This window comes from Bos grunniens, chromosome 1 (assembly GCF_055505025.1).
Source record: "Bos grunniens cultivar Pamir isolate PY7600 chromosome 1, Bosgru_T2T1.0, whole genome shotgun sequence".
Classification (NCBI taxonomy): Eukaryota; Metazoa; Chordata; class Mammalia; order Artiodactyla; family Bovidae; genus Bos; species Bos grunniens.
In genome coordinates, this window is record NC_141165.1 from 99,209,295 (window position 1) to 99,227,903 (window position 18,609).

At 40.7% G+C, this 18,609-nt stretch overlaps 1 protein-coding gene across 5 annotated transcripts in view; it reads left to right on the forward strand.

The window, feature by feature from the left end:
- The first annotated feature begins 408 nt into the window (after positions 1–408).
- CFAP44 (cilia and flagella associated protein 44) overlaps positions 409–18,609 on the forward strand; it is a 117,348-nt gene continuing 99,147 nt past the window's right edge. For 3 of the 5 annotated variants that reach the window (XR_015165448.1, XR_015165449.1, XM_086406003.1), the window contains exons 1-6: positions 410–587; positions 5,392–5,493; positions 8,948–9,103; positions 9,551–9,710; positions 14,502–14,664; positions 16,934–17,036. Coding sequence is in view for 3 of the 5 variants with exons in the window: in XM_086406003.1 (XP_086262129.1) it covers positions 467–587; positions 5,392–5,493; positions 8,948–9,103; positions 9,551–9,710; positions 14,502–14,664; positions 16,934–17,036 (805 nt within the window). In the remaining 2 variants the exon portion in view is untranslated. Of the gene's footprint in view, positions 588–5,391; positions 5,494–8,947; positions 9,104–9,550; positions 9,711–14,501; positions 14,665–16,933; positions 17,037–18,609 lie in introns of all 5 variants that reach the window. The other 2 variants (XM_086405992.1, XM_086405981.1) reach the window with 2 other exon arrangements.

Consider the following 18,609-nt stretch of genomic DNA (forward strand, 5'->3'; position numbering starts at 1 on the left):
TTAAAAATAATAATGATCTCTGGCTGTGCCTCGGAGCAGTTGGGAGAGCAAACTGCTAAACTGAGAAATCTGTCAAGCCACGTCTATATTTTGTGCACTTGGAGTCCTGCTACCAAAGAGCCCATAACATAAAATATTACTCCTAAAGACCAACAGAGATAATATAGTATAAAATAAATAAAACAAAAATGTCTCTGTGACATATATCTTTGCTGATGATAGTCTGTGATCAGGGAAACTTTGAGCCATTTTGTATTATTGGGCATATCTTTCAAAGTGTTCAAGTTACCAATAAAGCATTCTTAGGATAATAATCATAAGCTAGACATACATATTAAACTGGGCTGATAAACTAGTAGGATGCTGGGCTTTCTGTTTGGCTTTGATCCTGAATCCTGGGCCACGAAATGGGCGGGGCTAGAGGGCGAATGAGATTGAGCTGACCGACAGTCACCTCGGGCAGCGCATGCGCCCGCAGTCCCCTCCCGTCTGGAAGGTGTGTTGGCGTTGCTGTGGTAACCGCTGTAAACGGAGAACTGGGACTGATGCTGTGACTGCGAAAGCCGAGAGCCCGTGGAGTACCTTAGGTAAGCCTGGCAGTTCCCACAACCTCCCCTTCAAATCTGTTAGTGAGTCAGGGCGCAGTGAGCTCTATTTGGACTTCTCTTAAACTGAACTAGTGTTTTCCGGACTTCGTTGAAACATATTCCTTATCCTGTCTGTGGATCAGTTTGCTAAACATTTGAAGTGACAGCATTCGCAGGAATGGGGTTCCACACTGTAGATACAAAGTGGACACGGTTCCTGCCTGCAAAAGCTCATAATCTAACTAGGGAGGAAGACAGGACAGCTGGAGTCTGAGTTAGACCCGGCTGAGCCAAAAGCCAGGGGGGTGGGGTGGTTGGTGGGAAAGTGCCTGGGTTCTCAGTCAACAAGACACCCCATCCCACACTAAGCGGTGTGACACTTGGCAGGTTGACCTTCTACACTTTAGTTTCCTCATCTAGGCAGGGAAGGTGGTGGTGCTTACTTCATGGGGTTCCTGTTACAATTAAATAGGATAATACAGGTCAAGTATGTAGCACATGCAAGATACAGTAGGATATAGTAGCATGCAAGTCGGCAGCATGTCCAGGCAACCGCTGAGTTGTCCCAGTTGGCTACTGACTAAAACTTTCTGGAAGGAGGAGGGGCTGAGGAGCGTTCAGGGAGGGGGAAGGTGACAGGAGATAAGCTGCAGACTTTACAGTGAAGGCCTTTGTGCCACGCCAAGGAATCTGAGTTCTTATTCTGCGGCAATGAGGAACCACAAAGTTTTAAACAAGAAGAGTGGCACACTAAAAGCTGAGTTTTAGACATATAAGAGGCAGTGTAGAAACGGACCAGAGAAAGAGAATGGGGCTGTGGTAATGGCAGAGGTGAGACAGGATGGGGACCAGAACTAGGATGGTGACAGTAGGACTAGAAGGCAGAGAATGGATACAAGAGGCACAACTGGACACTGGGCAACAGCACTTGGAACTCAATTGCATGAGCTGGGTGAGAGGAAAGAATTCAAAGAGTAACTGCTTTGCTTTCTCATCTGTAAAATGTACCTAACTCATGGAGTTTTGAGAAATACGTGAAACAGTAAACAGTATGTGTAAGATCCTCAGAACTGTGCTTGACACATGGTAAACATTAAAAAACAAAACAACAACAAAAAAACCCACAAGCTATTATTCTATCCACAGTTGTATTTCACACTATAAAGTAAAAACTGAGTGTCTGTTTTTATGCAGGAATCTATGACTCTCAACGTGAGCAGCTCTGGCACACAGTTCGTGAGAGTGGGGACTGACTCTGGAAATCTAGGAAATGAATCTGAGTAATGTCACCTTGGGGAGCTCTCTGTCTGGCTTCTAGCCAGCTTCCTTCTAGCAACACATACTCTGCATCACTGTGTACTGTAATTTTCTTTTTTCTTTATACTTCTTCAGGGTTGACTCAAAACTTCACAGTCTACCTAGTGAGTTGGTTAACAGGATTAGCCATAGGCTGGAACAGTGAGTGTGAGTCTAATGAAAATAGATGTAAGATAGTTCTACAAATAGACTCCCAAACCTAGCTAGTTTAGTTGTATAAGATAGGACATGGTTCAGTTCAGTTCAGTCACTCAGTCGTGTCCGACTCTTTGCGACCCCATGAATCGCAGCATGCCAGGCCTCCCTGTCCATCACCAACTCCCAGAGTTCACCCAAACTCATGTCCATTGAGTCAGTGATGCCATCCAGCCATCTCATCCTCTGTCATCCCCTTCTCCTCCTGCCCCCAAACCCTCCCAGCATCAGAGTCTTTTCCAATGAGTCAACTCTTCATGTGAGGTGGCCAAAGTATTGGAGTTTCAGCTTTAGCATCAGTCCTTCCAATGAACACCCAGGACTGATCTCCTTTAGAACGGACTGGTTGGATCTCCTTGCAGTCCAAGGGACTCTCAAGAGTCTTCTCCAACACCACAGTTCAAAAGCATCAATTCTTCGGTGCTCAGCTTTCTTCACAGTCCAACTCTCACATCCATACATGACCACTGGAAAAACCATAGCCTTGACTAGACGCACCTTTGTTGGTAAAGTAATGTCTCTGCTTTTGAATATGCTATCTAGGTTGGTCATAACTTTCCTTCCAAGGAGTAAGCGTCTTTTAATTTTATGGCTGCAGTCACCATCTGTAGTGATTTTGGAGCCCCCCAAAATTAGGAACACACAAATAAGGTTTAGTGATTCTAGTTGGCCACAAAGGGATTATGAAAACTCGGTATATAATGAGCCTGCTCATGGCACCTTTGCAGATAACGTAATATTAGGCTACCTTGAAAAAACACAATGTCCCTAACCAGTAAAGTGATGGTTCATATCTTCTGGAAAGTGTCCTGATCCTTCAAAGTACATATAAAATTGGGAGGGGTATATGATGCACTGGGAATTAATTTCTTGATCTGTCCAGATGTTGAAAAAAGTTGAAAACATGTTAGTGAGGAATAGTTGAAAGAATTGAGATGCTTTGGCTGGGAAAAGAGGATCTGGGGAGGAAAGTAAACCAGCTACAATTATTTGAATGGCTATAGTAAACAGAAAAACTTGTCCTATGTGTTCCCAGAAGAATAAGGGCCAAATAGATCCAAGCTGCAGAAAGGGAGATTTTGTATAATATAAAATGAGCTTACTAAGAAATAGTACTCATTAACAGAATGTGTTCACTCTCTTGATATGTTTAAATTGAAGCTGGTGTCTCTTGGTGTGTTCTTTCATTTGTTCCTTTATTCAGAAAGTGATACATTCATCCCGATTTTATATAGTGATTATCAGGTACTCTTCTTTGAAAACTTTACTGTATTAACTCACTGAGCTCTCAGAACAACCTTGTGAAGTAGATATTGCACTTTATAGATGAGAGGGCACAGAGAGGTTAAATACTGAGTCAACACCCCACAACTAGTAACAGGAAGAGCTGAGACTACTTTTCTAGCGGTGCTGGGCTTGAGCTGTAGATGTGTGACTTGGGTGAGAGGTTGGACCAGATTAGAACTCTTTCAACTGTCAAGATTGTATAGTCATATTTATTGAGCCCTCGCTGTATTAAAGAGAATGTATAGTAATCATAGTAAAATTCCCATTTTCCAGTACCTAACAAGGAGTTTGCTCTAAACCACTGATCTTTACCCCTGGTTTCTATTCTCTGTCTGCCCAAAATAATTATAGAGGGAGTGAGACCGTAAGAATGGTATGTTGTGAAACATTTCCCAAGTGATTGTAAAGTGCAGCCAGAGTTGAGAACTGTGGGTATAAAAGATCTCATTTGATATTTACAGTGATTCTGCCAGACAAGCTTATCATCTCTATTTTACATATAAAAGGACTAACAGGTTAAGGGATGTTAGGAGCTTGGCCTTTGGCCAAGCTAACCTTTTTTTCTTGGCCAAACAAGTCTCTCTGTCATCAAAGCCTCACCAGGTTACAACTTCCCAATTCCTTCATTCTAAAAGAATTAAAATGAACAAAAAAATCAAGAGGGGGCGTCATTATTATGTCAGTGCAAGAAAACAGATGGATTAAAGTATGTTCAGAAGATGAAGGTAGGTGGTAGTCATCCTACCCTCTCATGCACTGATCATGTAGTGTAGATCATAGCTGCTTTGGGGGTATAGTCTTCCTTTGGAGATCAGAATGGTATAATAATGCAGTAGTTCAGTTAATTTTCATAGTAGCCTTATAAGAAGTTTTCTCTACATTCCCATTTTACAGCTGAGGAATTGATGTAAAGTTTTATTAGCTAGTTATGTGGCAAAACTGGGATTGAAACCTGAATCTAACCACAAATCTGATCCAGATAGGACTTCTACTCCGCCTGCCAGCCATGCCATAGAAGGATGCTGAGGAAACAGGCAATGTTTAGTGCAGGAAAAGGAAGACTTAGAAGAAAGATATAGTAGGTGTTCTCATCTACAAGAGCTGCAATAGAGAGAGAGGACAGAGAAAATGTCTCATGTCATTCCCCTCCTTAAAGACCTTCAGTGGCATTCAATTTCCATAGAAATAAGTTCTAAACTCCGTAGCAAAACTTAGAGACAATTATATAACCTGCTGCCTGCCTCCTCTTCAATGTCCATTTTACTCTCCTGATCTAGCCAGTAGCCTGCTTTCAGCCCTTCATAGACGGAAGCATCTCTCTGAAGCTCCCTCACTTCCCACTTCATGCCTGGCCAACCTCTTCTAATGTCCCATCTCAAATGCCCCTTTGCTAACTCCAGACATGGTTTCATCTTCTTGCTATATGTGCCCACAGCACCCTAATTTTTGTAAAACTCATTACATTTTAATTGCTTGTTTAATACTTGTCTTTCTAAACAAGCTCCACTAAGTTAAGGGTTGTATCTTTGTAGTTCAGTACTGTAATTTATTGCCTAACATAAGACTTGATACAGAGAATATGTCCTCAACAAATATTTAAGTATTGAAATTGATTAGCAACACCAGGGGAGTTTGATGATGGGAAGAGGAAGCAGAGGGGATGAACCCGAGGCAGGATGGCAGAGGGTTAATTTTAATGGTGGAGCATTTAGGGAATGATGATGGGCTTGGGTGGCGTCTCACTGTGGGCCTCTGGAAAACCACAGCTTGTCTGGTGACAAGTTTGCCTGGAGGAAGGGAGTATCTGACTCTCTTTCGCCACACCGCAGAGGTCTCTGATGGTAGTTGTGGCCTCCCGCTGGTAAAGTCATTTCTGATACTGTGTAAATACACGATTGTCACCACATATGGTGTTTGGTGCTTGTGGAATTTGTTGAGAGGAAAAAAATTCTGATTTCTGTTTTATAGCTCTCTCCCTTTCTCTGTCTCAATTTTATGCTTACAGGGAAAATGAAGGAACCAGATGATCAGGATACTGATGAGGGGAAATCAGATAGGTCAAACAGTGACAGAAGGCAGTCTCATTCCTCTAGATCTCCATCAAGAAGTAAGTAAAGATTTTAGTATAAATTTAGGGTCTTTATTATTAAATTTAGGTAAAATAATTTTTAAAGAGTGTACGTCTAAGTTTATATGACAGAAAAGTTTACTTGTTGAATTCCCTTACTAAATTCTTGAGTTCTTTAGGGGGCAGATTCTGTGTTTTAATCATTTTATCTCTAGCTCCTAAAGAACAGAGAAGCTACTATCATCTCTATACTGATAGTGACCCATTTTCGCATCTGGTCTGGCTCCTTCCTGTCGGGTCTACAAGGTCTTTAATGGGCCCCTCTGATACAGTGTCGTGGAAAGAGAACTGGACTTCAGTTTTGAGTCCTGGGTCTACTATTTAGAGATGCTTGATCTTAGATAAATTATTTCAGCTTTCTGCGCCTCAATTTTCCTACCCACAAAATGACCATTGTGAGCTGTCTGAGAATTAAATTGGATACCATACATGGAAGAATATCACATGTAGATATAAGGGAAAGTGAAGACTTTGTAATAGGATTTTTAAAAGACTGCCAGTTCTTTCTGACTGGGCATCATGGGTGTGAGGTAGCTTAGTGGAATCTTGACTTTTTTTAGTTTCTAGTCCTAAATCTAGCTTCAGAAATACAATTTTTACTATTCACCTAGAGGAGATCAGGTCCTGGGGAAATCAATTTACTTATAAATTGTACATTAAATTCTTTCAGTTTATCTGAGGCATTATCTGGCCAACCCATGATTTCTCCATATTATGTTTTATTTTAGGTGTTTATCTTCTCTTTTAATTTCATGGCTGCAGTCACCATCTGCAGTGATTTTGGAGCCCAGAAAAATAAAGTCTGACACTGTTTCCCCATCTATTTCCCATGAAGTTGTGGGACCGGATGCCATGATCTTCATTTTCTGAATGTTGAGCTTTAAGCCAACTTTTTCACTCTCCACTTTCACTTTCACCAAGAGGCTTTTGAGTTCCTCTTCACTTTCTGCCATAAGGGTGGTGTCATCTGCATATCTGAGGTTATTGATATTTCTCCCAGCAATCTTGATTCCAGTTTGTGTTTCTTCCAGTCCAGCGTTTCTCATGATGTACTCTGCATATAAGTTAAATAAACAGGGTGACAATATTCAGCCTTGACGAACTCCTTTTCCTATTTGGAACCAGTCTGTTGTTCTATGTCCAGTTCTAACTGTTGCTTCCTGACCTGCATACAAATTTCTCAAGAGGCAGATCAGGTGGTCTGGTAGAGACATTACTTTGCCAACAAAGGTTCGTCTAGTCAAGGCTATGGTTTTTCCTTTGGTCATGTATGGATGTGAGAGTTGGACTGTGAAGAAGGCTGAGCACCGAAGAATTGATGCTTTTGAACTGTGGTGTTGGAGAAGACTCTTGAGAGTCCCTTGGACTGCAAGGAGATCCAACCAGTCCATTCTGAAGGAGATCAGCCCTGGGATTTCTTTGGAAGGAATGATGCTAAAGCTGAAACTCCAGTACTTTGGCCACCTCATGTGAAGAGTTGACTCATTGGAAAAGACTCTGATGCTGGGAGGGTTTGGGGGCAGGAGGAGGTGACTACAGAGGATGAGATGGCTGGATGGCATCATTGACTCGATGGACGTGAGTCTGAGTGAACTCTGGGAGTTGGTGATGGACAGGGAGGCCTGGCGTGCTGCGATTCATGGGGTCGCAAAGAGTCGGACACGACTGAGCGACTGATCTGATCTCTGATCTTCTCTTACTTGGACTTTTATAACAAGGATCTCTACTCAAGTCATCCTGTCCATACCTCCACTAGAATTATCCTGCCCAAATATCACTCTCCTCAAAAAACTTCAGTTTGCATCTCTTTTGTTTACACTTTTCTCTGCTTCCTGCACAGAGGATTCTCTACTTGATAGCTTCCAGTCCTTTGCAGCATTTTCCTGGATGGATGGATTTAATGATAATGACCCTTTGTCCAGCACTGCCTGTTAGTTTTTTCTTTCCAAGCTGCACTTTTGCTATCAGTGTCACAGCCCTTCAACTAGGCTCAGAATATTCATTTTTAGAAAAATGATTCACTCCCCTTCACCTGTATTCACTCCCACTTCCATTTTCCTAGCTGGCAGCCTTAATTCATTTCATGGCAGCTTGGGTGTCAAGCTTTTAATATTGTAATCTAGAGGCAGGGAAATAATAATTGATTGTGATAGTCACATGGAAGAGCTAAGATAGCTGTTCAGTGGTATTACTGGAGAATAGTTACCCAAGGGTCCCTCTTGGGGCAATTCAAGAAATGGGGCCACATTTAGGTGTCCAAGATTATTTTCTTTCCATCCAAATGCATGAATCCTATAGAACCCTATCCTGTTGTCTTGTTGATTGGCTTGGCCCAGCTTTCTCACCCCATTCATATTAGTCTTGGGCCTTGTTTCTCATCTTTTACCTTCATCTCAGCTAGATCTTGGCTCACACAGTAAAGAATCTGCTTGAGGGTTTGATCCCTAGGTTGGGAAGACCCCCTGGAGAAGGGAATGGCTACCCACTTCAGTATTCTTGCCTGGAGAATCTCATACACAGAGGAGCCTGGCGAGCTACAGTCCATGGGGTCGCAAAGAGTCAGACACGACTGAGGACTAACACTTTCACTTTCACAGCTAGATCTGCTAGGCGGTTCCACTTATGTCTAGCACACTTACCATTTCTGCCTTGTTATTCTGAAACTTTACCTGGCCCATTCACCTGCTCGACATGGTATATTTGAACAACACTCATGTTTGGACTTGGTCTGAATGTTAACTTAGACCTGTTAGTAGGTCTGTTTTACTCCCATTCCAATTCTCTTTTTCTTCTAGCTTGTTCTAAAGAGAATAATCTGACTTATTCCTGGGATATCATTCAGAGATAAATAGTCACACCCAGAGAAGTTTATTCTTGTCTGTGCTTAGTCACTCAGTCAGCTTTATTGATCTTTGACATAAAAGTTAAGTGAAAGTTGCTCAGTCACGTCTGACTCTTTGCAATCCCGTGGACTGGACTGGGTAGCTGTTCCCTTCTTCAGGGGATCTTCCCAACCCAGGGATCGAACCCAGGTCTCCCACATTACAGGCAGATTCTTTACCAGCTGAGCCACTAGGGAAGCCCTTAAAAGGTCCCATATAAATAATAGGTTGGTCAAATCAAATTAAATTGAAAAAATGACAGCAGCATACCAGCCAATCTTTTTTTCTTTACCTTTTACTTTCTTATAAGTCTGTTTTGATAGGAAATAGACTGGTAATGAAGTGAAAATGGAGATTAACTCACAGGAAAAGCTTGAAACAATTTTTGTAAAGCTACAAGAGTGACCAAATAAAATGATTTTTGTAAGAATTTTAGAGTTTAAAATTCATTCAATTTAGAGTACAAACGAATTGGACATATTAGCTTCTTTGAAAATAAGAAAATGTTTAATTCAAATTTAGAAATTATTAAAACAATTTATTTTTAATAGCTTCTATGAAAGAGGATCACAAGTCTATTGACAATACCACAGGTGAAGCATTTACTGAAGGGGAAGAATCATATATAGAGGATGATGAATCATATATGGAACGTTTGGAAGGAAGTTCAAGTTCATTTCAAGATGATTATGCAGAAAGCCTTGGAGGTAATTATTATTAGTTTTGTATCAGTGATTGTCCCTGTTTTAACTTAACAGTTGTAAATCCATAAAAGAAATGTTTGTAAGGTATGTGGGGAGTGATAAAAGGAAGAATATAAAACATGTTCTGATAGGGTGGTTTAGCAGCTCTGGAGCTGTACATTTCATTTCTGAGAATCACACACTCATACTGGATTTTTCTGGGCAGTGGGATGGTATAAGGAGGGATCAACCCTACATCAGTGAGAATAACTCTTCCTTGGAACTGATCATGTGCTGTCTTTTGAGACTACTGTAGCCAGGTGCTCCCTTGTGGTGCATCCTGTGTTCAGGCCAGAAGTAGTAGTTACTGCTAGAGTATTATGGGCTAGATACATTTTTCTTGTCTTCATGAAATATGATATTAGGATTGATCAGACACTCTTCTTAGTTAAAATATTTTTCACTTTTTAGAATCTCGGTATATGGAAACTCCTGCCCCAGATGCAGAGGAGGCAGAGGAGGAAGTTAAGAAGAAAATATCAGAAAGCTTCTTCTACGATTACATGGAGCTTGTCTCAATGCCTTTTGTGACTCCAGATTCAAACATACCGCTGGATCTTCTTACACTTGTGTATCCACTCCAATCTTGTATAATTTTGGATTTCAGCTTTTTAGGTCAGGGCTTGGCAAACTATAGCCATGGTCTTAATTTAGACTAAGCTTTTGTTAGAAGCCAAATAACCATAAAAAGAAATAATGCTTTTCTGGCTGTCATTTCAGGAGATCTGATGTGAAGGAAACCAGGAGGACTTTTATTCCCATTTATCACTACCAGCTTTGCCCCCTTTTTCAGTGCCTGTCAAGTGAAAATCATTGATCTCCCTTCTTAAAATACTAACATGGCCATTGTCAGGCCTTAGTACTTTCACATTATTTATCAGATAAGTTATAGAGAAGATAACCCTGAGGAGGAAGCAGGGAACAAAAGTACAGGTTTTAATAGGAGAATAAGAGTCTATAGAGAAATGTAAAAGTAGGATAATTAACAAGGAGATTTGGGGTTTGCTATCACTTTATGATGTAGGTTTGTAAGGCACTGGTTTGAAGACAGTTTCCATTAAGGCCTTTGTTTAGCAGTTTAGTATGCTTACCTTCCAAAGAGCAGTGTTTATGACCACATGGCCTGAACACTGAGGTTTAGGCCCTTTATAAAAGGGGTGCTTACAGAGGTAGGGCAGTGTTCTTCCTGACTCAGTATTGCTTTTTATTTAAAAATCGAACAGATTGTTATTTTAGCTTCTAACTCTGTTTCTCTAATCCTAGGTATAACTAAAACTAATTCACTCTGAAACTTGTAAACCTGGAGTTTTCTCTCGAGGGCCTTTTTAAAAAAAAATTGTAGCCCTTGGACAAGTTATCAATGAAAGTTATGCTGTTGGCTTTCTAGCCTATTTTTTCAAATGAGGTGGTTTATTAGTCATCCAGAAGCTTCTACTGACATGCGCATGCTCAGAAAGCTTCCTGGACCTACTGGCGTTATTTCCGTGAGGACGGGGCTTTGGGCATATGTCCTCTGAAAAACTTCTCAGGTGATTTTCATTGTGCTGCCTTCTCCTGGATGTCAACACTAGGGACTTGCTGCTTCAGAATACAAGGATCTCTGTTTTAGAGAGAGACGCCGAGTTTATAAATCAGGGAGCCAGAGAGATCTTGACTTTTGACTCAGTGCATGAATCCTTTCTACTCATGCTGGATGAGGGAATGTATAAGCTTTGGGCTTGTCTTGATCACTTTCAAAACCAGGGCAGTCACAAAGCAGCTGATCCCATTTTTGAATAGCTTCCATTGTTAGAGAGCTCTTCCAGATCTTGAATCAAAATCTGCCTTTATGGATGTCCTGCGTTAGACTATGTCCTACTCTCTGGAGATTGAACAAATAATCTCTGTTTCCTTGTGAGAAGCTCCAAGAACTCAGCTGTCATGTGTTCCCCAGGTACTTTTAAAATTCTTTGTATATATCAGATTTAACATTTATGTCTTCTAAATCAATCAATAAATGTGTGCTATATAAAATATCACCTAAACCACAGCATAATTTGTAAAAGACACTAAACAGAACTTAAGATAGTGTTTAAACACCATTTTAAAGTGGAGGTCCTAGGTGGCTATGGACAGACAGTGAAGTCCCTAAGCCTTTGGTAAGAAGTTAAAAGATGCCGGAAGAAAGGATGAAGTAAAACACAAGGGAGTTGGAGATGTATCAGAACACATTTTTACATTTTCAGAGCTCTGCTTATGGACTGTCTTGTCTTCTGGGTTTAAAAGGGGGAGTTCAGATTCTAGTTATGCATTCATTCATTTATTCATTTAGCCTAATGGGTTCAAGACTCTGGGGGGCATTCCAGGAAACATAAATGAGAAGCAGTCTCTGCCCTCAAGCAGGTTGTGATTGATTTAGAAAGAGTGTCTGGGAAGATACAGTCTTACCCATTCTGCATTTGAAAGGGCTCTCAATCCATGCAGCTGCAAGGCAAAGTTTCCCCCTTGAAATCAGAGATGATAATATTAGATTAATGAGCATGTCTCTGATTCTCTACTAACATCCAAATTAGTGAGGTGATTGTACCTCATTTCTCCCTTTATAATTACAGATGTACCTCTAGCCCTCTAGAGTGTTACACTGATATCTGGGAAAAGGGAAAAGAGAGGAAGAAGGAAAGGTGAGAGCAGTGATTAAGGAGAGGGAAAAGGAGGGTAGGCAGAACTTCCTGCCCCATACCAGGCTCTGTCAAGGCTGTATATTGTCACCCTGCTTATTTAACTTATATGCAGAGTAAGTGCAAGCGTGCTAAGTTGCTTCAGTCATGTCTGATTCTTTGTGACTCTATGGACTGTAGCCCGCCAGGCTCCTCTGTCCATTGGATTCTCCAGGCAAGAATAGTGGAGTGGATTACTGTGTCCTCCTCCAGGGGATCTTCCTGACCGAGGGATAGAACCAGTATCTCTTGTGTCTCCTGCATTGGCAGGCGGGTTCTTTACCACTAGCACCACCTGGAAAGCCCTATATGCAGAGTGAAAGTGAAAGTCACTCAGCCATGTCTGAGTGTCTATACAGTCCATGGAATTCTCCAGGTCAGAATACTGGAATGGGTAGCCTTTCCCTACTCTAGGGGATCTTCCCAACCCAGGGATCGAACCCAGGTCTCCCATACTGCAGGTGGATTCTTTACCAGCTGAGCCACAAGGGAAGCCCATGTGCAGAGTACATCACGTGAAATGCTGGGCTGGATGAAGCACAAGCTGGAATCAAGATTGCTGGGAGAAATGTCAACAATCACAGATATACAGATGATACCATTCTAATGGCAAAAAAAGAAGAGGAACTAAGGAAGAGGAACTCTTTTCATGAGGGTGAAAAGAGAAGACTGAAAAAGCTAGCTTAAAGCTCAACATTCAGAAAGCTAAATCATGGCATCCAGTCCCATCACTTCATGGCAAATAGATGGGGAAAAACTGGATACAGTGACAGACTTTATTTTCTTGGGCTCCAAAATCACCACAGAAGGTGACTGCAGCTGTGAAATTAAAAGACACTCCATGGAAGAAAAGCTATGACAAACCTAGATAGCGTATTAAAAAGCAGAAACGTCGCTTTTCCAACAAAAGTCCATATAGTCAGAGCTATGGTTTTTCCAGTAGTCATGTATGGATGTGAGAGTTGGACTGTAAAGAAAGCTGAGCACTGAAGAATTGATGCTTTTGAACTGTGGTGCTGGAGAAGGCTCTTGAGAGTTCCTTGGGCTGCAAGAAGATGAAACTAGTCAATCCTGAAGGAAATCAGTCCTGAATATTCATTAGAAGGACTGATGCTGAAGTTGAAGCTCCAATACTTGGGCCACCTTATGTGAAGAAGTGACTCATTGGAAAAGACCCTGATGCTGGGAAAGATTGAAGGCAGGAGGAGAAGAGGATGCCAGAGGATGAGATGATTGGATGGCATCACTGACTCAATGGACATGAGTTTGGGCAAACTCTGGGAGATGGTGAAGGACTGGCAAGCCTGGCATGCTGCAGTCCGTGGGGTCAAAAAGAGCTGGACACGACTGAGTGACTGAACAATAACAAAAACCAGGCTCTGTTAGATTCTAGTCTTTATTTGTGAGGCAGCCCCAGGTATTCTCCATAAGGCAAGAATACTTTCATCTAGATCTTAGATCGCATATTCATTTGCATTTCTACATAAGATTCCATTTTAGGCATTTGTGTCTTTAAATTTATAAAATTCCTTTTTATTGTACAAATGCCCCTGAAATGTTTTCTCTCTCTTTTTCAATTTAACTATTAGGCAATGAGATAGCTATAGTTACTTGTTGTTAGTTATAATTTATACTTCATAATTCAAATTGCACTAGTTAAAATTTGATCATTTTTTAACATCCTACAGATCCTCTTGTTAAAATCTCTGTATAATTTTTTTTGAAAGTATTTACTAAAAAATATGAGGAATCCTCTAAAATCAGATTAAAAAGAAAACCATGGGCTCAAAAAATAGATACTTGTCCTGTGAACCTTCAACTTTTGTGGTCAGCAATGAATTCTTGGAAAATAAGAATCTATCTATTTAAGTTACACTACGTAATATATTTCTTTGCAAACGATAATTTTTTAATAGATTGATTTCATTTAATTATTATAGTCATATTTTGGATTATATTAATTTGAGCTTGAGTATAATAACAATGTACATTTGAAAATAGTTTACAGCTCAATTTTTTAAACCTATTTTGAATTAATGAAGTTATACTCTGTAGCATAAATGCACACACATTCATCTATATACCTGTGTATACTGGTTAGTGATACAGAAAGGAAATGTTAGCAGGAGAGAGGAAAATGAAATTATTTAGGGAGCACCTTTGTCCTTGGTGGTGGTTTAGTCACTAAGTCATGTCCAACTGTTGTGACACCGTGGACTGTAGCCTGCCAGGCTCCTCAGTCCATAGGATTCTCTAGGCAAGAGTACTGGAGTGGGTTGCCATTTCCTTCTCCAGGGGATCTTCCTGATCCAGGAATTGAACCTGGGACTCCTGCATTGCAGGCAGATTCTTTACTGACTGAGCTACGAGGGAAACCTATAGTACTCAAATTGAAAGTTCAACTTTATTTTTTATTGAAAACAAAATTAAATACAATTAATGCTCTTTCAGGGTTTTCCTAGGAAAATTAAATTAACTTAGAGTATGAGAATTTTCACATAATTTAAAAATAAGGTTACATTAGTAATACATTAAAAAACTGTTTCACATAAAATTTAGCTACTAAGGGTATGGGTTTAAAAAATATATTCATTTCCTTGCTTACCCACCCCCCACCCCCCATGGTTACTTTGTTTCACTTCTTTTCCTTAGCAACTTACCCACAGACATTCCTTTGGTTATGACTGCAGAAAGCGGGCCAACCTACAACTTCTGGAAAGCAATACCGTGATGTACATTGCTGGGAACCAGTTGATTTTTCTGAATTTGAAAACCAAAGAACAGACCTACTTGCGAAGTAGCAGTGGAATAGGAATTGGTGTCATTGGGGTATGCCTTTGGTAATTTAGGGAAAAAAAATCCAATTGTGTGTTCGTTTGGAGTCTTATGGGATTGCATGAGGTGCACAGCAATCTTTATTCTAAGGCATTTTCAATTCGTGATTACAACCACTATGTTCACTGACATTAGCTCCAGGCAATATTACAGTATTTATATTGATATTAATAATAGTGTCATCTCATTTTGCAGATAAGGAAATGCAGTTAATAGAAGTTGAGTGACTTTCCTAGAGTCATTCAGGTTTTTTACACTAAATGCTATTTTGCCATTCTGCAAAAATACCAAGATGAATAACATGAGTGGTAATTCATGTAATAATTAGAGCTAAATGCCAGATAAAATGCAAGTATAGAGTTGAACATTAGGAGATGAAGTATAATTGTCTATTCAGTAATTTCAAGTAGTCGACAAAAAGATGTGTGATTTCAAGTCTGTCTTTTCCTTCCTCCCAGGTGTCTGTCTCCATTAGTCATTTTCTCTCTTGTATCTTCACCCTCTACCTCCTTGGGCATCTTCAGCATGAAAGCATACTATTAAATCAACTTGTTCTCATTTTAAAAGGCCCCTCTCTGGGACTTCACTGGGGGTCCACTGGTTACCCTTGTTGGGGAATTAAGATCCTGAAAGCCTCAAGCCCTGATTAAAAAAACAAACAAACAAACAAAACCCTTTTAACCATGTATTCTCTTTACCTACTGACTTTTTAAAATATATAATTTTAAAAATGTATTTTTGGATATGCTGAGTCTTCATTGCTGCACGGGCTTTTCTGTAGTTGCAGAGAGCAGGGGCGACTCTCTAGTGTGTTGAGTGGGCTTCTCATTGTGGTGGCTTCTCTTGCTGCAGAGCACAGGCTCTAGGGCACCTGGGCTTCAGTAGTTGTGGCTCCCTGGCTCTAGAGCACAGGCTCAAGAGTTGTGTGTGACACGTGGGTTTAGGTGCTCTGTGGCATGTGGGATCTTCCCGGATCAGGGGTTGAACTCGTTTCTTCTGCATGGGCAGGCAGATTCTTTACCACTGAGCCACCAGAGAAGCCCCACCCCCCTGATTTTTGATCTTCCCCTCAAAGCTGCTGAACTTCTGCTGTCTTCTTCCTGTCACCTCACTAAGGTGGCCAATGACCCTATTAGTGGCCACATCAAAAGAATACCTTTCTAACTATCTTACCTGACCTCTGAATAGCAATGGCTTTTCTCTTGGTTGTTTCTCTACTCTGTGCTCCTTAAAATAGGCATCCCAGATCTGTTCTCACCAGTAATAGGCAGCCTGAGTGGTCCTCTCAGCGTCACTGGTATCAGGAGAAGGGCATCTGTTGAGATTAATCTGTGAGAGACCTCACAGGGAAAGAGAAAGGAGGAGAAATGGACAGGATGTGGGGCTCATACAAGCAGCAGTTCCCTATGAGATGCTCAAGAGGGTTTCTAGAGGGATCGTGATCTGAACATCTAATCTTTCCCTTGCGCTTCCTACTGGTTGTGAGCAGACCAGACAGAACAAGTGCAGAGCCTGCTGTGAAGAAATGGATGTAAAATTACTGAAAGTGTGAAAGATACAATATCTCTAAGTCAGATGCAAAGGAAATACAGTAAATATTCCCTGGATAAACTATTTGTGTCAATGAACAGAAATAACAGGAATGAACATACGATTCCATCCAATGTATATGGCTATCATTTGAAATACTGAGATATGTATTGCTGGTTAGGTGAAATTTAAAAAATTGTGACACAGCTTACTCTGAGACATGAATTTTCTATTCAAGAAGCTAGGTTGATTTATATGCAAGGTAAACAGTCTGACTTAGTTGTTTTCAAAGAGCAGCCCCCAGATTCAGCAGCACCAGCATCACCTGGGCAACTGATAGAAGTGTAAATACACAATCTCAGATCTCAGCCGCAATTTACTGACTCAGACACTCCAGTGCTAAAGCTTGCAGTCTGCGCTTTAATAAGCCCTTCTTGTGATACTGATGCCTGCTAAAGATTGAGACCCACCGTTCTAGCTCTTCAGATGGCAATTTAAAAAATTGTAGAGTTAAACACGACTCTATTAATCAAAGTAAAACTTAAGTGCATACCCTTCTAGTTCTCAGTTTAAATTATATCCACTGTCACGTATTTAGTAGATGTCCAGCTTTGAGTTTTCTGTTGGAGTGGATCCTAATAAACCAATTATAAAGTAACAGGTTCTGAATACTTGTAACAATTTATATGAAAATCTCCCTTTTAATACTTGAGTGACCTTTTGTTTTTTATAGGTTCACCCCAATAAAACTTATTTCACAGTAGCAGAAAAAGGAGTTTTCCCAAAGATAATCATTTATGAATATCCTTCAATGAGGCCCTATAGAATTCTTCAAGGTGAGTCTTAGAATCTTTAAATATCTCATGTTTAAGGTGAACAGAATTCTCAAGATGACCTCACATTACTGTAGCAGTCAGGGTCTGCCAGAGAAACAGAACCGGTCTGCGAGAGAAGAGAGATTTATTTGAAGGAATTGGCTTATATAATTGGGGGCTGGCAGATCTGAAGTTTGTAGGGCACACTCACAGCGTGGAAATTCTTGGGCAGGAATTGATTCTATGTCTTCAGGCAGAAGTTCTTCCTTGGGGAAACCCCAGTTCTGCTTCTACATGCTTTCAGCTGATGGGATGAGGCCCACTCGGGTTATTAAGGATGATCCCTTTTTTGGTTCTTAGGATTTTCATCTCTTTGCTGACATTGCTCTTCTGCTCTTAATGTTGGCTACTTTATCCATTAGAGCTCTTAGCATATTAATTATAGTTGTTTTAAATTCCCAATCTGATAATTCCAGGATCTATGCCATGTCTGGTTGTGATGAATGCTTTATCTCTTCAAGTTGTCTTTTTTTTTTTTTTTGCTTTTTGGTATATGCCTTGACATTTTTTCTGAATAGCGAGACACGATGTGTTGGGTAAAAAGAACTGTGGTAAACAGGCGTTTGGTAACCTGATGGTAGGTTGCGGGGGAAGGAAAGAATTCTTTAGTCCTATGATTAGGTCTCTTTTTTTTGGTGAGCCTATGCCTCTGAACTCTGAACTTCACAAACATTTCTCAGCATTTTCTCCCAGCTTAGGTGGGAGAGGATGGCTGGAGTGGGCTGGGTTGGATATTTCCTTCTGCAGGGCAGTTAGGCCGCTGATAAACCCCAGCTGTTCAGGCTCTGGTTAATTAGTTAATGAGTTTCCCCTGAGGGCAGACCTTATTAAGACCAGAGGACTCTGGGGTATTTCAAAATGGCTCCTTTCTCCCTCCCTCTGTTGGAAGCCTCTGGAGATTTTTAGTTTAGGAATCTAGTCAAGCTCCTGGAGATAAATCTCACAACATTGTTGGGACCACCTTGTGACTGGTTCCCCTGGAGTTTTTAATTCCCAGACTTGTCCACAATGAGCTTCCTGCAATCAGAGTTCAGGTTTTATTGCCAGGCAGTGGTTCCTCAAGCTGTTTTGGCTGTTTCTGCTTGGAAGTCTCTGCTGTGGTGACTTGAGTATCTCTTATATTTTCCTGTCGGTTTCTCCGTTCTCACATTCTCAGGGGCAGGGCTTTGCCCCCGTTTCTTCCCTCTCTTACAGATTCAAGAAGAACTGTTGATTTTTTCATCTTTTCAGCTTTTTACTTGTTGTTAGGATGGAATGGTAACTTCTTAGCTCCTCACATGCATTACCAGAAACCGAGAGTCATCATTTTTATTTTGTGAAAAATTCAGTGGCAGATTTTAAATTGACTTCTCTCTGCTGTCTAACATGTTTTTGTTAGACATGCTCTCTAACATGTCTTCCCTGCTTCATAAAATAGAATATATTCTCAATGCATCTTTCTCAGGCAAAATGTGATTAAGACTTCTTCACGCTTACCCTTTCCCTCCATATCATGTAATACATTCTCCAGCCAGAGGTGATGAATGGTTTTGAA